This window comes from Emydura macquarii, unplaced genomic scaffold (assembly GCF_026122565.2).
Source record: "Emydura macquarii macquarii isolate MOO-44397 ecotype Brisbane River unplaced genomic scaffold, CSIRO-AGI_Emac_v2 contig_968, whole genome shotgun sequence".
In the NCBI taxonomy this organism is placed as follows: Eukaryota; Metazoa; Chordata; order Testudines; family Chelidae; genus Emydura; species Emydura macquarii.
Genome location: NW_027131105.1, coordinates 15324101 through 15349538, shown reverse-complemented (window position 1 = coordinate 15349538; position 25438 = coordinate 15324101). Strand labels below are relative to the sequence as shown.

General features: G+C 43.7%; 1 protein-coding gene across 1 annotated transcript; it reads right to left on the bottom strand.

Moving 5' to 3' along the window:
* Positions 1-5102: 5102 nt before the first annotated feature.
* On the bottom strand, positions 5103-10761 carry CUNH3orf22 (chromosome unknown C3orf22 homolog). Its single transcript, XM_067544477.1, has 4 exons — positions 10683-10761; positions 9020-9164; positions 6820-6966; positions 5103-5371 (listed from the first exon to the last, which is right to left on the bottom strand). Exons 1-4 carry the CDS (start codon positions 10726-10728, stop codon positions 5185-5187), a joined length of 525 nt encoding a protein of 174 aa, XP_067400578.1. The 5' UTR covers positions 10729-10761; the 3' UTR covers positions 5103-5184.
* Positions 10762-25438: the final 14677 nt, after the last annotated feature.

Below are 25438 nucleotides of genomic sequence, written 5' to 3'. Positions count from 1 at the left end.
AAGGAGCTTTTACCACTGTGTCAGGAAAATGTACTCCGAGCAAGTAAAACGCTTGAGCTCTGTAGCAAGTGTCTAACTGGTAGCTTCACTCTGTGGAAGTTGCATCATGGCTAGCTGCTGCTGGAATATGAGCACTAGTTGTTTTTAATATAAATGAATCTTGCCTGTGCTATCCTTCTCAAATTCTTCCTGTCTCGCTGTGCAAATTCCAATGATCAACAGCGAGGTCCTGTGTGTGGGGGGGGGGAAGGGAAGGGAGGGGGGTTGGTACACCTGTATGCATGCACTCCAATCCACACACCTTTATACTTCAGGGCAGGATAAATATTATAGGGCCAGATCTGTAAATTGTAGGACAGATAAAATTACCTGAATTTATTCTGGGCTTTGCAATGTCATCTCACAACGCAATGCAGAGCCAGCCCCATCGCTACACACTGAGGCACAAGACTAGAGTCAGAATGTGATTATTCAGGACACAATTTAAAAGTCCTGGCATGGAAGAGGGAGGGGAGGGTTCTTCTTGTCTTTGTAGGAGCCAGGGAGATTGCCCTTCTCCCCTAGAAGTCTGTCATCCTGAGTGCTACGTTCCGATCCCTAGGCAGAGAAGGATAGCACCACCCTCCAGCGGGGAGCCCATCAGCATGGGTTTGGGGTTAAAATAATTGTACCAGTTTTCCAAAGAAAAATAGCCACCTTGCCCTCATAACACCCAGGAGCTCAGGACACGCATCACTGTGACACACACCATGACCAGAATGCATATCATCATGACAACCACACAGGTGGTAGCACATCCAGCACCATGGTACTGGCCTGTCATCCTCAGTGCCTGCCAGCGCCAGACTCTCTAGGTTCTTACGCTGTGCCCATCACTGTGCTATCTGATGCTATCCAACTGGGCCACAGCACACATAGGGTGAAGCCAACCCTTCATGTATCAGACCAGCTTTTCTTTCTGTAAGGCAAATGGTGTACTTGTATTCAGTTGCTTTGGTGGAGGGGGAAGAAGGAAGTGGTGGGTTCTGTCCAGACACTACAGTCTGAGTCCATAAGGACATGTGTTGTGGATATTGGTGAACAAACGGACCATGCTCATCTGTAACTAAGGAGCAGGAGGGCTGGAGTTCCTTCCTAGACATGTGCTCCCGTCACTGCTGGAAGCAAGGCTCCACTGTCCTCTCTGACCAGGAAGAAGCCAGCATGTTCCAGAGAGCCATTCAAGTGAATGTTCAGCTGGTCACAGGAGTATGCCCATATTTCCTTTTTATTGCAAACTTAGGAACACATTACACTGAGAAATGCACAAACGGACAAAATACGATGAGCGGGCAAGCGTTTGTCAAAACAGAGGAAAAAGCAAATGACACACGCATAGCCAGGAACACGCACGTGTGTCCTCTGTGACACAAAAAGATGCCCAGTCCTAGGCCTGAGGATCCCTAACCGTCCCTTGGGTGCCCTTAAGGGCACATCTAGGGACCACCATGCTGTTGTTGTTGAACTGTAGCTGTAAAAGCTAGTGAACGTAGGGTATTTGTGACCTCTTCTACCAGCCTTACAAACCCACCCTGAGTGTATACTAGGGCTCACCAAGTGCTGCACGCAATAAGGCCTAACAGCTGAAGCATCGTAAATGCTTGCCTGTGAATCATGTGACACCAAGAGCACTATCAAGCACTGTACCAGAACAATGGCTGATGTGTCACTGCACTTCCCTGCCAGGACAGCTCCTTGGAGACCAACACTGAAGTACACTGGCATGGGGGAAGCCTGCACAGCTGCTGCCTCTAATATACGGATACATCTAAAACTCCAGGGCTGTCGGTCTAGCTCCTTTCTTGAATTCTAAAGTCACTCGAGTGTTGTATTCACATGGCAGTCAGAACTGGAAGGCATTTGGTACCTTGCAGGATCGGAGCCTTAATTTAAAATATAGGGACAGCACAGAAAGGGAGCTGAAACATTTCGGTCCTGCCCAGGGCTAGCAGATGACGTCTGCACAGCTGTCTTGCCAGTGCTCACACAGCTAACAGGATTCCTGCATGTTAGGACAAGGTAATTCTCTCTTTCAAGCCCAGAACGGTGGTTTGAGTTAAAAGATTCCATAAATGGGAGAGAGGCCTCTGAGGTGAGACCATAAGGTTTGTCTAAATGATACATTACTTAAGGAGAGTGCTTTTAAATGATTTGGTTTCAGCTGGAGATGACTAGAAGGGAGAAAGCTTTTGCCCACAGAAAGGTGGTTCCTTCATTCATGTATGTGCAAGCTCAGAATTGTTAAGTTTAGAACATACACTTTAAGAGGCAGATACTTAGCTGGTGTAAATGGGCATAGCTGCATGACCCCGCTCCCAGCTGCAATGCTCGTTCCCAACCAGCTGGGAGAGGAGAGGGGGACGAAGACAGGGATAAGGGGTCGTGAGGTAAAAAATGTGGGGACCACTGTTCTAGTGTCTCCATGCTTTGGAGCAAGGACTTGACAATTGGCAGGGGAATGGGCTTTGTGTTAGGAATTCACTTTTTGCTGTATCCATGAGAAACCATCCACATTTTTTTTTAAAAAAAGGTGAATTGATAGAGCTGGTTAGGTAGTGTCCAGGACTGGAACAGAAAGTAATGCTACAGCTCTGGACTGGGAAACACAGCCAAGATGGTGGTGCCCAAATATGCACATGAAGGCATACTGTAGGTCAGGTCTCCAGTTTGTTGGCAGAACTGGGCAGCAGGTTGCAACTGGAAAAGCAGGGGGTGGAGCAAGTCAAGAATATGGTGCATTGCAATAGCTGCATAGAGGGACACACCCTGCCCCCTTGCAGCTGGCTTTAGTCATAGGTCTCAGTCCATCAGTTTTATGAGCAATAAATACACTCACAGTATAAAATCTAAACTAAATTAAACAGTGAGAATTTCTGACTGCTCTCTCAGTTAAATGGTTCTGCTGTCCTGAGAGGTCATGGTTTGTGGATTTTTCAAACCCCTGAGCAATGTAGTTATACTGATGTAAGTTTGTAGGGTAGACCAGGCCTAAGAGACAATTGTGTGCATGTTGCCTAGCTGTCTGAATAGTCTGAAAGGGTCATTAAAAAGGACAAGCCTAGGTCGACTCATATCAACAGAAAATCTGAGAAGGCAGTGGAAAACCCAGTCACCAGGACATTGACACCTTGCAACCAACAACCCAGAGGGAGGAGGATTTCCCCACCGCTGAGCAGAGATCCTGGCTCGAGAACAAAAGACTGAGAAGGGTGAGATGGGAGGATAAGAGTTGGCTTCTGGTAGGAGCTGGGGGCTCTCTCACCCGGGAACTGACTAAGGAAAGAAGAGAAAGAGACAGAGCACCTGAAAAAGGAGTTCACTACAGCTTGGCAGGTGGCTTGCTCTGGAATGACCAGAATGGTCTGTGCTTTACCCTTAGTTTCTTAAGGATTTCCTATGCTGTGCTCCAGCTGACTAACAAACCCTACCTACTATTTTGGAAACGTTGTTTGAGTGTTCCTGCAAATACTGGGTGAAGTGCATTAATCTCTGAAGAGTGCATAAGTCTGTACCAGTCTATTCAGTTGGACTCACTGAACAGAGCTCAGGGTGTGAACTAGGAGCGCTGAAGCCCCAGAAGTTCAATCTTAGGAGCTGGTGAGGTTGTGTGGTCTACCCTGAAGGAAAAGTGAGACCCTTTGGGGGTCTGGAACATTGAAGGGGTTCCTCTAAGAGACTGTCTCAAGTTGGGGATGTAGCACTGATCCTGTGGACTAATCTATGGTCTTATCATCATGGACTACCACATGGACTAATCTATGGTCCTATCATCCTCTAGCAATTTGTTTGTTACCTTATTGTAGTTCCCTGACACAGGGGACTGTATTAGTTTGTAGAGTATACAGTACCAAACCATATTTTAAATATGTTTCTGAACTGTGCTACAGCCCTGCTAAAGTCCAGTGTTACAGTTAAAACAGTTTATTCATGGCTACACTGCAAGATCAAACCATATTTTAACTGTCAGGGATTACTGTGTCGTAACTGGGATTCCACAACATAGTAGAATAGATGGGAACCGGTGGAAATAATTGAACTTGTAATTCCCTTTTGCAGGAGCCCTGATTTAACAGGACTCTTGGACAATAAAAGATATAACATTGTTAGTTTAGCCAAACGATGAAAAACCAATCCTGCTTATCTATTCACTACAGCAGCACAATTAGCTGGCGTGAAAAAGCTAATATTGCAAAGATATAAAAGCTGGGTGTGCAAATGAAAGACAAAACCACAGGGAAACCTCTGATATTTTCATGTCCCTTCATTTATTACTTTTACATAGTTTTCTGGAGTGACATGACCTCTGACTTGGGTAGTTTCTGGCAATTAACACGTGGTTGGATTGAGGGCTTGAGTTCTCAGGTAGGACTACATGAAACCTACTAGCTTTAGTGAACAAAACCCATTTGGGGTTGGAGAAGGATTTCCATTCATCTATTCTGCAGCCTTCTGGAGTCTCCACATGGTAGGTTCTGAGCCACTGTACCCCTCCCAAGATCTTTAGATGGAGGCAAACACTGTCAAGTAGTGCTGGGCCAACTGAGTCACCTCAGATCTTAGATGAAGATTAGCAGCCAGGAGCAGAGTGGGGTAGTGTGTGGCGACCATGCTGCTTTCAGAAGCCTTTCTTGTATTGGAAAGCACAGCAAGCTGCTTGCTGACCCCTGATATGATGTCTGGTGGGAAGAGTGGACCATCTAACTGATCCTCAAAGATTTTCATTGGGGGAGTAAAGGCCCACTCCCTCATGAAGATGGCTACAGGTTAAGGGAGAGTGATATGCACTTTGTCGGGAGACCCAGTCTAGTCCCAGGTTCACATGAAATGGTCTAGAGGTCAGTGCACACCTCTGAGAGCTTTGTAATGAAACCAGAAAAGCTGGGTTTTGGCATACAAGTTTTCCACAACCCTAGTCTCTGGATCTCAGCCTATCTGGTAATTAACAACTAAGAAATGCCGTCCCCTTTGGCTATTATTGCTTATTGAATATTCACTTTGGTGCTAATGAATATGCACTCTGGAGTATCAATACAAGATTAAAGAGAGAAAACAGATAACATAGCTTGAAAAAAAAAATCACATTACGAAATGCAATCTGCAGGACCAGAAAAGTGGTCTTGTTAGTCCTCCCCGGAAATACTTTCGTTAAGCAAAAGGGTTTCGCACTGCTACAGGGGGCTGAGACTGCCTGTGCATATTAGAGGGCACAGTCTGAAGAATCCTTTCTTTTTGTTTGGGGAATCGGACACTCAGTAACCTGTCCTCCAATGGACTGCTTACAGGAGGGATGGAGGATATGGAAGGAGTCTCACCATTCACCAAGATGTACCTCCTGAGAAGAAAAACCATAGACAGTCATCTCTGATATTAAGCTATATAGGTACATGTCAATCTTTCTAAATGCTAATACTGTACATACTGTTCCTGGAGGATGTGAGGCTACTCTGTATTCATTTATGCATGCTATATGATTGTCCAGATGTGGGAAGGGAAGTAGTTGTCAGACTATATGGAGCTAAATCCAAAAGAGCTATTAGGAAAAGCAAGCAGGAAATGAGATAATGACAAGAGGTAAGATACCTCTGGGGAAAATGCCTCAAGGGACAGTAAAAAAACAATGGCTGGGCTGTTAATTAGGAAGGGCTCACCTCCCACGGCTTGCAGACTATGGTTAGAAGGAGACAAAACAGTTTAAAAAGTCCCTCTTTGGAGAGGAAGTTGGGGGTTAATTAGGAAGGGCTCACCTCCCACGGCTGGCAGACTATGGTTAGAAGGAGACAAAACAGTTTAAAAAGTCCCTCTTTGGAGAGAAAGGGGGATCAGTTGTCAGGGAAAGAGGCTGACACGAAGAGAGGCTCTGTGGAGGAAGTCTAAGAAGTTAGGCCTACCTTGCTAACATCAGGGGGGATGGTAAGCATTAGGTACACAGGCCTGTTCTCCTATGCTGTGTGGTGTTCCTACTGCTGAGAATAAATGGTAATTTATTGTGAAGAGGCTGTCTGGTCACAGGGTACCTCTGCTCACAGCTCCCGGGAAGCAGAACTACAGATTCTGAAACTAACTCTGGCCTGTGGAGGTAATCCTGGTTAGCCACAAGGGTCTGCAACCGAGGTGTAAGAAAGGGAGAATCATGTGGTATCACCTCACAAAAGGTGACAGCTTGAGGCTCACCACCTGTGGAGGTGCACTCAGAGTGATGCAGCTAGCCCTGTAACCACGACACTACGCATGTACATCAAGGGCTCTTGAATAAGCCAGTCAGTTGTATCAGAATTGTAAAAATAGCATGACATAGTTATCAAACCACAGCTTCCTTTAGCACACCAGAGTGAGCTTCTCATATGTCTCTGGAGGATCAAGTAAAAAAACAGACTCTCTTTTAGGCAACCTTCTACATCACTGCTTTACGAACAGCCACAGCAAAGTACTGGGCAAGAGGAGACCCCAATCTGGTGTCTAGACAACACACGTATTCCTGAAAATATCTCGATCAGAGTTTTGTTAGTTGGGCTCTTCTCAGCCACCTTTGCTCTGTGCCCACTACATCATTCATAAGCACAGGCAGTCACTACCTGTTCCCCCAGCCCTGCATGTCCAACAGTCTGGGCTGCCCTCTAGCTTCCCTAAAGGCCTCTTCTCTCCTCTGAGAGTCAAAGTGTTTGAAGGGGTGGGCTCAGACTATAGCCAGTGCGTGAAGCATGATTGGACTGGGAAAAGCATGGGGGAACAAGCGTGATTATTCATCAGAGGTTGGCAAACACAGAGGGCTTCTCTACTTACCCTTTGCTAGGGATTGATCTTGTTGGCTGCAGATTTCTTTCTACAAGCAGGCTGCTTGCTTTGCCTTCCTTAAACAAATCCAGCATCATCCTTGGGTGCCGTAGTTTTGAATCCAGGTCATGGGTGGTCACAGGTCCCCACGCTAGTCTATAATATCACATTAGATTAATCTCAAATAATCAGGGTAAAGGAAAATTAAAAAACAAGATGGAAACATGAGTTATGAAGTCATACTTATGAACCAAAAAATAAAGGGTCCAGCTGGAAATCTCAATTCAGGGGAGGCCATCTAATGGAAAACTGATCTCTAATGGAAAAATGTTGGCTGAAGGATTTAAACTTCTCCCAAAATCAGAATCAGTGACTGCTTGATAGTGAGCAGTGACACAGCTCTGCCCTGGAAGTGCTATCGAAAGAGGCAGCTTCTGCTGCCAGGCAGGGGCTGGGAATGCAATGTTCAGAATCAATGCAAACAACTGAGTGAGATTGGGTAACTCTCTCCCACCTCCAACCTGAAATTGCTTGTAGTTTCCATGGGTTTCCTGGAACAGAACCTCTTTTGGTCATAGGGCTACATTTATTATTCAGTGCTTCTGTCTGCAAGTGTGAAAAACATGATCACAGTCCTCCACCCCCCAAAATCCGTGTGTCCATGCAGTCTGGGGAGGGAGGAAACAGTAGGACGGCTGACTGCCTCCCCCCACTTCTACAGCTGTAGCCTGCTGCTTCTCCTTCCCTGCTGCTGGAGTCTAACAAGTTGCCTCTACCTCCACCTCCGACTCACCTCAGCAGGTGGTCTGCAAAGCAGGCAGCAGCACTGGATCTCCAACAGCAGGGAAGGAGAAGCAGCAGGCCGCAGCTGTTGGGATGGGGAGGAGGAGGGAGGCGCTCAGCCGGCAACCAGCTGCCCTGCTGCTGCTTCCCTCCCTGGGCTGCAGGGACACAGAGAGTGCCACTGCCAGGGGGAGCTGCTGTCTCCGCAATGCTGGGCGTTCCCGCCAGAGGTGTCCCAAGAAATCTGGAAGGGGAGTCAGGCGAACCTTTCATTTGTGTGTGTTTAATGTGCCCCTCCAAAAGTATTCCAATTTCAATTGCTGCGCACCTCCCTGATTTGATTTAACAAAGTGTTGCATCAGACAGTGGTAAGCAAGTGTAATATGAAACAGTTCTTCTCACAGTCTCATGTTATATTGGGTCTGGATATTAATCCTCAATCTGGATATACACTTGAGTTCAGGATTCTGGAATCCCCTCCTCCATCAGCATTACCCACTGTGCAATGGGATGCTGTCTTTGATTTCAGGGTGTGCATGGTGAGGGAGGAGAGGAAGATGTATGGCAAAGAATGGGCACCTTCTTGCTCTGGCAAAGAGGAGTGTAAATATTGTCCCTAATTTCCACATGGGCAGCTGATGCACAGAGGTGAAGTGACTTGCTGATGCCCACGTGGTGAGTCACTGGTAGACCAAGGAACAGAACCCAGGCGTCCTGATTCCCAGGCCCCTCTTTAACTGCTAGACCACATTCCTTCCCCTTCCGTAGGAAAAAAACCTCCCAGTGAAACTTTTGGGCCATAACAAGGAGTGCTCTGCAACAGCTCCTGGATCCCATGTCCATGTCAAACTGGGCACTCTCTCCTACAACCAGCAAAAGGCAAAAAGTACTGCAGAGGCAGCATGCTCAGCCCCTGCACGGTGCTGGGCAGGAGCATTTCATGATGCACAGCAATTACTCCTTCTTGATCAAGGTGCAGCAGTGCTGAGGTCCGGAGGGATTCCTGCCCAGTTCCCCTCAGCTGAGAGGCTGCCTGTTGGGGATCTGAGTGTGGGGAAATGGTTTAAAGGAATCACTCATAAAGAAACAGAGACTTTAGTGGAAGAGGGAAATGCACAGGGGGAAAAAGCCAGTCCTCCAGTGCTTGCACTGTACCATTCAAACCCAGCTTGATCTTGGCTTGCATTCAGAACTCAGCTCATATTGGTCTTCCTAAAAAAATTATCACTGAATGCTGAGAGGACTGTGTTGCTCCCACACGTTCAAATCAATCTACTACAAAGCTAATGAGACTTAGAAAAGGCTTTTACTTTTTACATTCAGTCTGTGAAGCTTTAATGTTTCCCTCTGAGTAATACACATGCAAAGGAAGAGTGAGCTGGCACAGAAGCCAGATTTCGCTGAGTGTATGGAAGGTTCTGTTTACCTGTAAGGAAACTCTCTGGAAAAGTTGACAGGGGCCTCTTGCATCACAGTGCATGGATGGGGAAGGACATAGGACTTCTTGTGAGGCTGCATCCAAGCAGAAAACTCCGTTTCAAAGAGATTTTCAGAAATCAGCAAATTCTGATCTAGAGAATGGGAAGAGAAAGCTAGAAGGCTCTTAAATATATCTTTATATATAGAAATGAACTCAGGCAGATATCTAATCTATTGCATCTTACCTACATGGATTTGTATCCTTGGGAGTGAGACACACACTAAGCTCCATGCCTTTGGGTAAACTTTAAATCATTCAGCATTTTGTTTTCTTTTCATTTACACATTTCTTGTATTCAGTTTATTAAGCCCCTCTCTAGCACTCTATACCCTTATGTATAGAAAGGCTCATTGCATTTATTAAAAAATACTGTTCACGTGAAGTTTTATGGAGAGGGCCAGATTCCGTGGTGATATATAAAGGAGCATATATTACATGTCAGGAAAAAGGTGTAATAGAATTTAAGGGAACCCAGGTTGGTGTCACACTCCAAGGGGACAGAAGACAGGAGTGGAATTAAAAAAACATCTTCCAGACGGTGTAATAAAGGTGACAATTAAAGTAACTAACCTGAATTTTAATTTACGGCTTCTTCTGGCTCCTTGCTATTTATGTTAAACCAGCATAGACTTCTTTTGGACCCACTTCCTGATATGTAACCTAAACTACCTATTTTAGTCTCTCTCTATTCTGTTCCACATAGGTTCTCAGGCAATGCACATCACCAGGGTATCTGAGCTCCCTTCTAGAGTAAAAGGTAAATCTTACACAGCACCTCTGAATTTGGCCTATTCTTTTTGGGGAATTAAAGTGGTGCAAGTGCAATCACTGCAGCAACACTATCTATGGGAGTATGGGTTACATGATTTTGGCAGGGTATTCTTTTATTCAAACACACATCCCTAACTTAAACACCTGCCTGATGGCTCTGTTCTTCATACTTTAATACTCTTAATTAAGGAAGAGTGTGAAGTTTGTTTGATAAATCTTCTTTATCTGGAGTTTATAAACTGAATATTTGGAGACTGAAACTGACTAAGGCTGAAACAGATTGCAATTTTAAAGGAAATGGTTTCAAACAGCAATAGACTGAGCTAAAGGAAATTGTGGGAAAGTAGTATTCTGTCTTCTATGTATACCGCCTTTAAATTAAAGAAGCCCACTTGCCTGTTAGGGTGCAAGGCAGAGAGAGAATTTAAAGTGGAGGATCTTACAGTGAAAGACACATGGAGCTATCTGTCACAGAGGTCTTGCCTGCACTAGAAATGCTGTTATCCATTTTTCCCAAAAGGTAGCACTTCACTATGGGTGCTAGCACAAATAGACGAGAGCTTGTGTAGGCTGACACAGGTATTTTTATCAGAGCATCTGCCAATCTTGCCCAGAGCACTGCCCCTTGGGAATAGTCAGTAAGGACATTTCTAGTATAGATGCTGCCATGGAGACTTTACATTAGTTTAGGTTAAGGAAAATATTATTTTGCACTGAAAGCATGTGCTTTCCTCTTTGCCAGTAGTCACTGAATATGAGAGGTAAAACCAGCAAAACAATCACCCTAAAGAGTTACAAACTAAATGTAAAATGTGTCCAAAAATCCAAACAAACCTACATCGCTTCAGCAAAGCTTTTATTTCCCCATGTGAAAGAGCTGCCATCCCCACAGCACTGATGGTTTGGCCAAAGGGCCTTCCCACACAGATGGACCAAAGTTTAATGGTTACAGCTAATCCATCTAAAGGGCTTATTTAGTACATGCCAGCCAATCAGTCAAGAGCCTGTGAAATGACATCAGAAGATACATGATTGAGATCACAATCAGAACTAAACCTTCAGTTCAGGGTATATGTTTCCTCTTGATGTCATTAGGCTGTTGATTGGTTGGCCTGCTTTCAACAGCCTTTCTATATAGGACTGTTTGGTTTGGTTATTAAGGATTACTCTCAGCTGGCTTTAGACCCAAGAAGGGATTTATAGAATCTAATATTGGTGGTATATATTTAATGATTGATTTTTTAAAAACCTCACTACATATACTTTTAATTTTTCTGATTAATTATATCCCCTGTGGTGCTTCTTGATAGAGCTGAGTGAATGACTCCTTGGGAATAATTTACTTGATACATGTAATCTCTTTTTCTGCTTGAGGCAGATTGTGATTCCCTCATTTATTTTTTACTTAAATTTAGCCCACAAATTTTGTTGTGGGTTTGTTTTTTTTCCTCTGTGGACTGATTACAGACAGTTCGCTGCAAGTATTGGCTACTCAATATTCCACTGAGCTGTGATTGGCCACAAAAGTTCCATGGTCACAAAAGTCCCATTGCGTTGTTTTTCCTATTGCTTTATAACTCCTATATGCTGAAGAAAGATTGAGGAAGTTATTAGGGCTTTGGAGCAGACAAACAGGATGGAGGACTTTTTTGAAACATTAAACTTTTCCCTTCTGGATCAGCTAATTGCAGATGCAGGCACTGTATGACTTGCAAAGGGTGAAGTCAGATTTTTGTCTTGTTTAATTATCTCTGCATCAGGGCTCTGGTGAGGGATTTTGCCAGGTTAAAACAATCTGCAATTATTACAGTGTGTAAACTTCAAATTTACTTTCTTTGAGTATTCATGTAAATAATAGTCAATCTATATGCTAATAGAATCACAGAATTGTAGAAATGTAGGGCTGGAGGGATCTTGAGTAATCATCAAGTCCAGCCACCTGCACTATGGCAGGACCAAGTAAACCAACCCTGACAGGTGTTTGTCTAATCTTTTTTTAAAAACCTTCAATGATTAGAATTTTACAACCTCCTTTGGAATCTGCCTATTTCAGATCTTAACTACCCTAATAGTTAAAAAGTGTTTCCTAATATCTAACCTAAATCTCCTTTGCTTCAGATTAAGCCCATTACTTTTTGTCCTACCTTCAGTGGAGATGAAGAACAATTGATCACTGTGATCCTTATAACAGACCTTAACATATTTGAAGACTTATCAGGACCCCGGCTCAGTCTTCTTTTCTCAAGACTAAACATGCCCATTTTTTTTTAACCTTTCCTCATAGGTCAGTTTTTCAAGTCCTTTCATCATTTTTGTTGCTCTCCTCTGGATCCTATCTAGTTTGTCCACATCTTTGCTGAAATGTGATGCCCAGAACTGGACACAATACTCCAGCTGAGGCCTCACCAGTGCTGAGTGGGACAATTAATTCCCTTGTCTTACATATGACACCCCTGTTAATACAGTGTTAATGGAAAGCAAAGAAAAAAGGGTGGAGGCACAAAGGTGATTTTTTTTTTTTAAAGTCTGAGCATATACATGGAAAACAAAAGCTCTGTGCTATTGCTTGAGAAATTGACTAGAAATGAGAATGAAACTGACCAACCTAGTTTTACACTTCAAACTGAACTAAATGCAAAGATATAAACAGCATAAACAGTGCAAATCAAATTTGATTTTTAAAATTCCTTCTGTTTTAATAATCTAAGATGGTGCTATTTACCACAAAGTAAGGAATTCAAATAAGTGAGTTTTATGTTGACCATGACCCTTTAATTATTGCATTCTGACAAAGGGTGTCTGCCTGCCAAACCATCCAAGGTATTGTAAGTCTGACCATTCTTTCCTTTTGTGAATAAACCTTTTTTATTGTTAAATAATCTTATTTGGATTATTTTTGGACATGCATCAGTTAGGTAATTAAGTTATTAAGGGTGAGTCAGCCAATCACAGATTCATAGGACTGGAAGGGACATCGCGAGGTCACCTAGTTCAGTCCCCTGCACGTGTGGCAGGACCAAGCATTATGTTTTGTTGATTTTTTAAATCCACAATTTACGGTCTTTGATCCTACAAAAGCTTCACTCAGGTGAGTAGTCCTTATGACCCAGATTTTTCAAGGGAATTTAGGCATTGCTGAACTCAGTGTGGCAATGCCTAACTGATTTAGGAGCCTAAGTCTTATTTTCAAAAGGGATTTTAGGCACTACAGAGCCTAGATCCCATTGAATGGTTCCTAAGTGTCTAGCTCCCTTTTGAAAATGAGTAAAGCACTGAGCGTAGCAATGCCTAAATGCCATTATAAATCTGGGCCTAAGCGAACAGGCCTATTCACTCCAGTGGAACTACTCAAATAAGAAAGGGTTTGCAGGATGTGGTTCTTAGATTGTAAACTAGTCGGAGCAGGAAGCTGCTTCATTTTAGCTGTAAAGCACCATGAACCTGTATGGCAGAACTAAAACATAATTACAAAAAAGAGCAATACTGTAGAAATAACAGATAACCTTATTTTGTTGCTTTTTATATATATATTTTCTCCCATCCCCCAGCAGTTAATCTAGGAAATTTATTCTACTAATTCAGTCAAGAGTGGTAATTTAAAAAGTGCTGTGACACGCAAGCAATAAAAGATCAAAATCCATGCTTCGTACTGTAATTACAGAACTAGAGCCAGACTCTCAGCTCTGCCAGGATTTGCTCCATTCTAAAAACAGACTTTATGCATAACCCACATCCTTGGAAGAGATGGCTATCCTTGGAAGAGATGCCCTTACCAATTAAACCAAGGCAATGAGTTTTTGGGCAGTGGTGGATATTTACTTCTAACTCTGTGAGTTGGTTTTTATACAGCACAGATTAGGTAAGAGTAAGGAGCACAAAGAGTAGAGCCAGTACAACTCATCTGTGTGTGTCCTTTTAGCAGAAACACACATCATTTTCTTGGGTTTTAATCCTTGTGGATTAACAACTGTTTCCCCTCCCAGATTTTGAGTTGAGTTTGGGGTTCAAAGAAAGCCAAAAGCTTAAGTAAAACTCAGTTAAAATGAAGTTTCACCTATTCCCATACTGAAACCAGGCAAAATTGCAAATTTCACCTGGCTTTGATGTGAAACCATCAATCAGAACCCAGGTTTATTCATAAGGTTTTTGAATTCTAGATTAAACTTTTTTTTTTTTTTTTTTTTTTTTTTTTTCATGATACTGGCCTGAATTTTGAGCAGGTAACAGAAAACGGCAAGTTTAACATGGCTTTGCATGTCATTTGAGAAGATTTATTACGTTTCTACTAGTACTATTTCCATGCCAAAACCACAAGGGATGAGAGAAGGAGGGGAAAGCACAGGGTCTTTTGGTGAACAAGATGATATGAGGCTCACATACAGAAGATTTAGCTTAATCCTTTAAAATTGCAGCACAAAGGCTGCTAGGCTTCAAATGAAATATACAAGCTGTATTTTGGTTGGCCAACACATTGCTCTCTGCCTTCTGGATGTCTTCATATAAATAGGCAGATTATCAAAATACAGTACTCGACAGCCCTGTCTTTGGAGCACTTGACAGAACAGAATTCTCTTGTATGTTTCAATACACTGACTGAGCGTAATAACAAGGTGGAATGGGAGGATAATGTTATGTGCCTGAGACAAGGGATCCAGCAAATAGAAAACGCCTATGATAAGAAACCCAGTACTGTGGGCTAGCAATTGTATGCTGTCTTCGTTTCAGGACAACTTATATCATTTACCAACTCAGGAGTGCATATTTTTATTTTAAAGGTATCTTCAGGGTAGGGAAATTTGTGCCAGTCATGTGTTACTACAGTGCTGGTTTAAATGGCTTGCTTTAGAACAGTATAGACAATACATCAGCTGGAAAAGCCAGGAGTTGCTGCACAGAATGTCTGATTCAGAAACACCCCCCAAAAAAGTATTTTAGAACTTACTGTTCACCACAAAAGGAGAGAAACTATTTATTTTCCTTAGTAATAAGCTGTGTTGTCATCTTGGACAGTAGTAACAATAACTAGCAATTCTACAAAAAGGGAAAGGGCGTATGTCTATGTGTAACTGTATCGTTGCCCCACCCAGTACAATGGGAAAAAATTAACTGGGTGGACCTGCATTCCAGTAGCAACTCAGAATGACTGCAGCTTTATTTCTGTGCCTGGAGATATACATATTTTTTGTAGGTGATCACAAGAAGTGAGGGAGAATAAAATGCAGCTTGAAAGAAGTAAGATGAGACACACACACACAGAAAAAAATAGAAAACTTTTTGTATAAAGAATTTATCTTCATGTTTTTCTAGAAAAGATTCAGCGTGATTTCTGAACCTGAAGGGTACAATGTACATAGCAGAGATGTGTTTAGACAGGAACTTCTGATCCAAGCCCACCATCCAAATTTTGGGGAAGTTGGGGAATCAGAGATGAATGTTGCAACTTGGGCTTTTCTCAGCCATGGGACATCTCTGATTTTGAAGAAGTTTGGATTTGGATCAGATGACTCTGGTCCATCTCTAATAATATGGGGAATGGACATCCCAGTTTTACAGGGAAGTCCTGATATCCTGGCCTAATATATTGAAACCATTGTTTCATTTAAATTCACAATGCAGCCTGTCCACTATCTGTGTCTCCAAAGCAACTCTTTCACTGTCCCTCTATACAAAAGGAACTCAGGGCCCTTTTGCCTCTGTACTCGGCCTAAACGATCTCTCTCCCTGTTAAAATTTGCATTCTTAGATGTACAGTGAAGTTTGGGTTGCTTCAAATCACTCGAAAATCAAATATGCAGTGTCCAGACTCCACTGCACACCAGTGCATGGGCAGTACACTAGAGAAGAGCTGTGCTGGGGCCTAGCACAGGGACCATTGGGTCAAGTTCTTCTTTAAAAGAGGAAGTGGATTCTGAGAATTTTCAGAATGGAATGGAGAATGTCAATGGTGGAGAAAGGGAAAAGCTGAAGATAAAAGGTTGAGGAGGGAGACTAGAAAAAACAGATCAGGAGAAGCATAGTGGAAGGTTGCATGTGGGTATCTACCACCATGATAAAACACTATCCTTTTCTTATCAATCCCCCTTCATGTGCTCCCTAGTGACAAGTATCCTAGAATGGACTCCCCTCCTACATTTCAAACCCTCCCACTCACCAAAATGACTGTCATAAAAGTGAATGGAAGGCTGGCTGTGCACAGTAGCTCTGGGGACATCAGCCTTATAGAGAACTTGGCACTAGTTCCAGGCAGTTGTTTTACAAATTCCAGGGGTTTGCTCCACACTTGGAATGAAGGTTTTCAAAAAATTAGTGCAGACTTAAAAAAATGTCACCCATGCTCTCATGGCACATTTTGCTGGGTCATGCTCTGACTCCAAGAATACAATTGCATCCAGCCATATCTTCCCATAAATATGCCTAATCCTATCTGTTTCAGACAGAGACACTTCTGTGAAAACAGACATATTTTGGGTGCTGATTTCTCCTTATTCACTAGTTCTTTCCCTACCTACCCGTAATCCCACGTGTAAATATTACATTATTAGTAATAAAGAGCCTTACATTGCTGGGAAGTGACTGGTCGAGTACAGCACCAGTGGCTTATTGGAAACTGGAGATGTTGCAATTTCTGGAGCTCCAGGATTGCTCGCTTCTTCTTTGCATGCTCAGTCTTTTCATTTTCTTTTCTTCTCCAAGTCTCTAATCTGCACAGAAGACAGAGACACATGGTGTTTTCAGGTAGGATGCTTGTACACCTCACCTTATATTCTCCCAGCTTTATTCATAATGACTACGGGCTAGGATTAGACTAGTGAATTTCAGTCTCTTTACAGCCACTATGACAGGACACCACTCTAAGAGAGTCACTTCCCTTTCTGCTTCTGCTACACAACCTATATCACAAAAATGAGGTGTTAGAATCTGGATGTTCCTCTGTTTACAGGAGATGGTCAGGAAGGATGGGTCTTGTTGTTCAAGCACAGGACTAGAAGTTAGAAGAGCTGGGGTCTATTTTCATCTCTGCCACTGACTCTCTATGTGATCTTGGGCAAATCACTTAGGGCACAATTTTGAAAAGCAGTCTAATTTGTGCCAAGCAAGACAACTGCAGCTCTCATTGACTTCAGCTGAAGTTGTGGGTGCTCAGCATCTCTGAAAGTCAGGGTCCAGATGGCTAAAGTTGGGCATGCAAAATTAAATGCCACTTTTGAAAATTGGAGACCTAACTCATTCATACCTCAGGTTCCCCAAACAGGGAAAATAATACTGGCCTATTTCACTAGGGTACTGCAACATCAATGGTGTTTGTAAAGTGGTTTGAGATCCTCAGATGCTAGAGTAAAACAAGGTATTCGCCCCTGGAGGACTCTATTTCGTGACTGGCCCAATATCCTGAAAAGGATGAACTTTTCGTAGCTCTGAAAATAAATTTGGTCACAAAGGGACAAATTATTTTACTAAACATTACTACTGACCTCAGAGATCTGCAGTATTGAGCAAAAACCTGTTCCTCTTAGTATTAACTTTAAGCAGAAGCACTTTGAGATAGGGACTATATATTTTGTTATGTGTTTGTACAGCACCTAGCACATCCTGGGTACTGCAACATAAACAGAAGCAGCATTAGATACTGTAATATGGCTTAAGGTTCAAAGTACTGCACCTCACTAGGGCTTTATCACTCCAGGTCATATTGTTACCATCTTTCTGTTGATAAGTTTTCTTCCTCAGAAAGGTCCTAGGGAGAAAAATTCAGCATGACTTAGATGAGTTATGATCAAGACAATGACAACTTAGAGAGTATATTTTAGGTGTTTTTGTTTTTGTGTTTGTTTGTTTGTTTAAGAAACTGATGGAATCAGGATACACTAAGAGAAAAAAAAAAAGGTTACTAAACTTTCTGTAACTGTTGTTCTTCAAGGTGTGTTGTTCATGTCCGTTCCAATGTAGGTGTGCGTGCGCCACATGCGACATTGCTGGAGTTGGCTCCGGTGCCCCCTCGAGTGGTGTCCTTATGGCATGGTATATAGGCAGCTGCTGCTCCGCTGTTCCCTCAGTTCCTTCTTGCTGGCTACTCCGACAGAGGGGCAGGTGGGCAGGTTCTGGAATGGACATGAGCAACACATCTCAAAGAACACTTATGGAAAGGTTAGTAACTGTTGTTTCTTCTTCGAGTTCTTGCTCCATGTCCATTCTAATGTAGATGATTCCCAAGCAGTCAGTCAGGAGGTTGGATTGGAGTTTCGTTTTCATATGGACTGGAGGACAGTTTGTCCAAAGGCTGCATTGCTCCTAGCTTGTTGCGTGATGGCACAACGTGCAGTAAATGTGTGGATAGATGACCAGGTCGCTGCTTTGCAGATGTCCAGAACTGGGACCTGTGCCACAAAAGCCGCTGATGAGGCTTGCAACCTTGTGAAGTGCGCTGTTAGCTGAGGGGGCAGTATCTTTGCCAGATCATAGCATGTGTGTATACATGATGTAATCCATGAACAGATTCTGTGAGCAGAGACTGGGTCCCCTTTCATTCGGTCTGCAATCTCTACAAAGAGTTGCGTGGTTTTTCGAAATGGTTTGGTCCTTTCTATGCAGAAAGCCAGGGCACGCCTGACATCTACAGAATGGAGCCTCTGCTCTTCCCTGGTAGCATGTGGCTTAGGATAAAAAACGGGGAGAAAAACATCCTGGCTACTGTGAAAATGCGAGACCACTTTAGGGATGAAGGATGGATGTGGTTGAAGTTGTACCTTGTCCTTAAAGACGACAGTATACGGAGGTTTAGAGGTGAGGGCCCTAATCCTGGAGACTCTTCTGGCTGAAGTAATGGCCACCAAGAAGACTACTTTCCAGGACAGGTGGAGCAAGGAGCATGTTGCCACAAGCTTGACTGGGGTCCCATGAGTCTTGACAACACTAGACTGATGTCCCAAGGAGGCAGGAGTTGATGGACCTGGCAGTATAGATGCTCCAGTCATTTCAAGAACCGGGCACAAATAGGGTTTGAAAACACTGACTGGCCTTTCGCCGGTGGGTGGAAAGCCAGAATCACGGCCAAATGAATCTGTATGGATGATACTGCAAGACCTTCCTTCTTCAGGTGGAGCAGATAGTCCAGGATAAAGGGTAGGGGGGTCTCATTCAGCAGGACCCCTTCCTGTGATGCCCACAACATAAACCTTTTCCACGTCATCAAGTGTGCTGTTCTGGTTGATGACTTCCTAATACTCATAAGGACGGTCTGCACAAGTGCTGAACAGTCTCGCTCTGTGGCACTCAGCCACGGAGCTTCCAGGCTGTCAAATGCAGTGATGTGAAGTCGCGGGGAGCAGGCGACCGTGCTCCTGCAAGATCAGGTCTGGGAGCATCAGGAAGCTGATAGGTTTGTCTACTGACAGTTGCAGGAGGGTTGCAAACTAGTGTTGTCGCTACCATGCCAAGGCTAAAAGGATCATCCGGGCTTTGTCCCTCCTCACCTTGAGCAATACCCTGTGGATCAGAGCCGTGGGAGGGAAGGCATAAAGCAGACTCCCCAGGGAAGGAGAAAGGCATCTGAGAAGGAGCCCGGGCTGTGCCTCAGGTATAGGCAGAATTGGGGGTATTTTCTGCTGAGCCTAGAAGCAAACAAGTCTACTTGGGGATATGCCCACTTTTGGAAAGCAACATTCAAGATGTTTGGACGAATGGACCACTCGTGATGATTGACGAAGGATCTGCTTAAGTGGTTCTGTGAACTTGGCAGGTAAAACGCTTCTAGGTGAATGGATCAGGCTATGCAGTAATCCCATAGTCTCAATGCTTCCTGGAACAAGGGAGAAGAGTGAGCTCTGCCCTGTTTGTTTATATAGAACATTGCCGTAGTATTGTCCATGAGTACGGAGATGCATTTTCCCGACAGGTGGGATTGAAATGCTTGGCAAGCTAAGCATACTGCTCTTAACTCCCTGACAGTGTTGTGCAGGGTAAGTTCGTCCGACGATCACAAGCCCTGAGTCTTGAGGGACCCCAAGTGGGCTCCCCATCCCATGTCTGAGATGTTGGCATCCAGCAACATCGAAGGGACAGGCCTCGTAAAGGGGACACCATGTCCCAATCCAGCCACCACTGTAGGGTGAGATTTGCCCACAGGTGGGATTGTGATCACTTTGCCTAATAGGTGACGGCCCAGTATATATACCAACGCCAGGCATGATTGGAGGGATCTCAGCCTGAGTTGAGCATGCTGTACCATGTAGGTACAAGAGGCGTGTGACTCAGAAGTTTCAGGCAGTTCCTTGCTGTGGTGATGGGAAAAGTTCTCAGACCATTTATGAGGGCTTTGATGGCTCTGAAACAACACTATGGGAGACAGGCTCTGGCTTGGCTTGAGTCAAGGACCACCCCATAAACTCTATTCTTTAGACCAGCAAAAGTTGACTTTTGTACATTTATCAGGAGCCCCAGATTCGAGAAAGTGGATTGAATGAGTTTTACGTGCACTTCCACCAGTTCCCTGGACTGGCCCTTGATCAGTCAATTGTCCAGGTATGGATAGACTGGCACTCCTACTTTCCTGAGGAAAGCTACCATCACAGTCATGCACTTTGTGAATACCCTTGGAGCCACAGACAGGCCAAAACGTAGCACTCTGAACTGATAATGGTTGTGGCCTACTATAAACTGGAGGTATTTCCTTTGGCCTTGGAATACGGCTATGTGAAAATATGCGTCCTTCAAGTTGTGGGTGGCATACCAGTCCCCTGGATTTAGAGAAGGGATAATCAAGGACAGAGAGACCATATAGAAGTTCAGTTTCTTCATGAACTTGTTGAGGTTTCACAGGTCTAGCATAGGCCTGAGATATCTGTTGGACTTTGGGATCAGGAAGTAGCGTGTGTAAAACCCCATACCTCTTACTTCTGTAGGAACCTCCTCCACAGCTCCCACCCTTAGGGGCAACTGTACCTTCTGGGTTAGAAATCCCTGAAGGGTCACTGAAGAGGGACAGGGAAAGGAGGTGGGAAGGAAGGGAGGAAACAAACTGACAGGTGTATCCCACTTGTACTGTGTGGAGCACCCAGTGATCAGAGGTGATGTTGAGCCATGCCCAGTATAAGTGGAACAAATGGGATAAAATCCATTTTCTGGGCTGGTGCACCACCCTGGCGCACCTTCAAAAGTTCTGCGTAGGGCCCAGTAGTTGTCTTGTGGGTGCAGACGCAGAGGCCGACAATGAGTGATGGGTATGCCTCCTTCCAAAGACCTTGTTTCACCGCCGCCCAAAGTCTGCTGGTTCTGTGGCTGGTAGAAACAACCCAAACGTGGGGGCTTGAAATGCAGCCATGCAGCCGTTTGCTCGGAGAAGAGGGACTGACCCGCAAATGGCGGGTCCTCCACTGTTTGTTGTACTTCATGGGGGAGGACTGAAGCCAAGAGCTTCGTCTGATTACCATAACTGTGGCCATGCACTGCCACATCCTCAGCATCCAAGGCAGCCTGGAGAGCTGGACTGTGGACTCAGACAGTAGGAGTTCTTTAAATTTTAATACAGACCAGGAATTAAAGTCATATCGACTTAAAAGACCCTGGTGGTTCGAAATTCTCAACTGGAGGCCCCCTTGTGGAGAACAGTTTCCTCCTGAGCACGTCCAGCTTTCTGGCTTTCTTAGTCTTTGGTGATAGGCTTTATTGCCTTGGTCTCTCCTGTTCATTGGCTGTGGCCACGACCAGGGATCCTGGTGTATTTGTGAGGTGCATTCTAGCAACCATCACTGACAGAAAGAAGGAACTGAGGGGGCAGCAGGGCAGCAGCTGCCTGTATATCGCACCAGGACGGCGCCAACTCCAGGGGGCACCAGAGCCAATCCAGCAGATACCACTAGGGAAAAGCTTCCGGCAACAGTGCATGCAGCGTGTGCACACCTACATTGGAATGGACATAAGCAAGTAAAGAATGTTCTTTGTTTTTTATTATTTTTTATTTATTTTTTACTTCTCAAATAAAACACAATTTTCTCTCTCTCATAAGGATCCCTCTCTCTTTATTTATGTTCATTTTGTTCTATGTTCAGGCCATTCTAGGTCTCTTTACAACCCTGCTCCCCCAAAGTGACCTGAACCATCATTAATGTTTAACCTTACCAGGGGTTCTCAAAACATTTATAGCTCATCAGAGACAATGTGCGCCTGACCGGTTTGGAGAATGAAAATTGGGTGTTAAGAGTGATTAAAATAAAATCTGATCATCTATCAGCATCTTGTTTAAAGGTGGCAGAGTGCCTTGTGCAAGCAGCAATTCAATGGCAGATTCGGCAGTTCAAACCTTTAAAAAGGTTCAACAAAAGCTGTTTCCATCTCCAGCTCTCCTGCACTCAAAGGCAGAGCAGTGGTGTCCAGTATTATTTGTCAACTTTGTGTACACAGGCACCACTGTTAAGCAGCAGAGGGAATGTGGTGTGAAGACGCTGTCACTCAGGAAACTGTTCGGGTTTGTAGGGTGATGAGTAAGCTCAGTAAGAGCTTTTTGGAAATGAAACAGTAACAGAGTAACTGGCACTAAACAGAGCTGGTTCTTTAAAGTGCGAAGGTTCCTGTTAGAGGTACAGAGTCTATGGAGCTAGGTAAGGTAGTTTTTATCCTGCTTTACAGATTATCTGCTAAATGATCAGTTACATGCTGATTGCAAGATTTTTATACACAGAGATTATATAAGAGGCAGATAAAAGATTGGTTTTCACATCCTCAGGGTTTAGAGTAATGGCTGTTATAAAAATCACCTTTGACTTGCAAAAGGAACACATTTGATCCAGGAGTCACTGAGAGAAAGAATCAATACAGAGCAGCATAGTATTTGTTATTTAAACAAAGCCATTCTACTCTTTATTGTGAAAAGCTTTACAGCTTCTAACAGACACATTTCTCAAACAAAGCACACATAAAACTTTAATCTGTGCATTGTTTTTCTTGTTCCTTTGGCTACTGATAAAATATGTTGTGTTTCAATAAGGCGCATACACTCCAACATGAAATTGTCAAACTCCACAAGGATGAGTTCCAGCAAGGGAAATGAAGCACTTCAAACATTAAAGATCAGCTGCTGGGTTCTGGTGGGGAGATGAAAAAGGCTGTAGCATAAATCTCACACTGAAAAGCATGGGCCTCCAGGTGCAGAATGGCCTTTAGATGTTTTGTTTAGTACGGTTTTCTCATAGCATCATTTCATCCCATTCCTTATGACCACATTCATTATAGAAAAAGAGAATTACAGTAAACTGCAAATTCTGCAGTAGCATTTTAAAATAGAGGGTGATTAGCATGGCAATTTAATCTTGCTTAATGGAAATAATAAGCTGTTCATCAGTATTCTGAGTGTTGGGTTTGGAGATTTGTCAATGGACAACATCCAGATCTAGAGTAAAGCTGACGAATTTGTTTTACAATGTGAATTTAAATGAAAACAACTGTCTAAGCTGTGTCCTAGCTAGAGCTGAGTGAATAACTGATTCTTCAGTTTGCTGGCAGCTTGTTTTATTTTGTGGCCCTTTTTAAAATAAAAGCAAAGGAAATAAAGAACTAGAGTCACAAAACAGCCAGAGGAAGAGAGGGTGGTACTGCATCCCTTATAACCTTTCGTCCAGTGGCTAGAGCACTCACCTGGGACGTGTGAGGCTTGGATTCAATTCCCCCTCTGCCTGATGTGAAAAGGAATTTGAACTTGGGTCTCCAACGTTACAGGACAGTACCCAAGCCACTGAGCTATTCTTGGATGGAGCACTCTCAATCTCTCCTGCTGAAGCTGTTCCACTGCACATAAATAGTCATTGGGAGGGTTTCAAACTTGGGTCTCCTGTTTCCTAGGTGAGTTCACTAACCACCAGGCCACAGAGTCATTTTCACTTTCTGGCCTATGACCATGGATCATTGCATGCTGGGAACCGTAGTCTCCGCGCTGCCCCTCCATATGAAAAATGAGGATGGTTGTGACTGGTTCTTTGCAGCAAATCAGGTGTGCCTCTATGATTCCTTTGGCCAAAGTTAAACATCCCTGTTGTGGTTAAAAGTATGATCCCTCTGTTTGAAAGACAATATTTGACCTTTCAATACTCCCAAGAAATTCTCTGCTCCCTTAGGTTGGCTACTAAGGGCAAATTTGTTCCCCAGTTTTATAAGCATGATGCTCTAAGGGAAGGCTGTTGCTCATCGTTTCCTCTTGGACTGTATCTTGGAGCTGCAAAATCATGTCTAGAAGTCTATGCTGTGGTGCTGCTGTCTAAGTTTGCTATTCCTTCCCCTCTCTACAATACATCCTTTTAGTCACAATGAGCACACTTGCCTCAATTGACTTACTGTCACTATGTCATTTAAATGACTGTAAGAGGAAAAGTAGACATCCTCAAGAACAGGATTCCTGTGCATTTCCTTACAGTGCTGGCTCAAAAGAACGAAGTCAAAAAGCAGGGATAGCAACCAGCACATGCATGCTCATGAACCAAGACAAAAGCACTATATTCACAGAAAGAGCAGAGAACATGCCCCATAAGAACCAGGCTGTGTCTAGCCCAAGAGGGCAGTGTAAGAGCCAGGCCCAATCACAGCACCTCTATTTGGGGAAGGGCATCAACTGCTTCCTATTAGCATCCCTGGGAGTGCAAATATTGGAGGCATATTATCTCCTGGAGCTCCCCCCAGGGGCTGTAGCTGTGCATGACCCTACCATGGGCCAGTCCCTAAATGGCACAATTTAGCCCTAATTCAGCAAGGTATTTAAGCACGTGCCTAACTTTAAGCACAAGTAATCTCAGTGGCTTCAATGTTTGTAAGCGTACAGTGAACTGAGGGAGAGACCCCCATGCTGGAGGCACTTTTTGAGTTAGGAATTCATTACATGGTCAAAAGGAAAGAGAATGGTTTTGAACAAAAAACCGAATAAGCTCTTTAGGACTGTCTTTTTGTTCTGTGTTTGTACAGTGCTTAGTGCAATGGGGCCTGGTCCATGACTGGGCTTCCTGGGCACGATGATAATACAAATAATAAATAGTAACAATGAATAATCTGTCTCCCTCCCCACCTGTTGTTTCACTGAAGTATCTTTTCTATGCTGCAGTTATAGCCAGCAACATACACAGAATAAGGATGTTGGTGTGAAATGCTTTGAAACACTGTCACAATAGGACAATTTTCTTTAGAGAATGAAATCAGACTGCAAAGTTATTTTCTATCTGCTGAAACATGAAAAGCATATGAATATGATTACATCTGGCCCTGGGCATATAGGAGAGCAGAACCAGCCTTAACCAGATTCAGTTTTCTTTCAGTGTCCTTCTAAGAAATTTAAAATCCCAAAGAAATCCTGAATCTGGCTAGATGTCTTATAAAACAGTGTGTCCTTTGATTATTTGGAAACACATGATTTAATCATTCCATTACGCATACCTTTTCTCATCTGGCGCCAGAGCCTAAAACAGACAGAGACAAGTATTAGATAAAACAATATGATTTCTAGCTGTAGGAGACTGGAGTCAAAGAGTCCAATCCTACATGGGGCTGAGCATCCTCAATGCCCATTGACATCTTTGGGAGACCTGGGTGTTCAGCACTTCCCAGGAGATGCTCAGTACTTAG

Excerpts from the sequence above, each read along its gene's own strand:
- CUNH3orf22 (XM_067544477.1), bottom strand. The coding sequence starts at position 10,728 with ATGGCAGCTCTTTCACATGGGGAAATAAAAGCTTTGCTGAAGCGAT. Across the intron at positions 9,165-10,682 it reads AAAAGCTTTGCTGAAGCGAT|ATCAGAATTTGCTGATTTCT; the intron begins GTAGGTTTGTTT and ends CCCATTCTCTAG. Across the intron at positions 6,967-9,019 it reads TCCAGAGAGTTTCCTTACAG|ACTAGCGTGGGGACCTGTGA; the intron begins GTAAACAGAACC and ends GTGATATTATAG.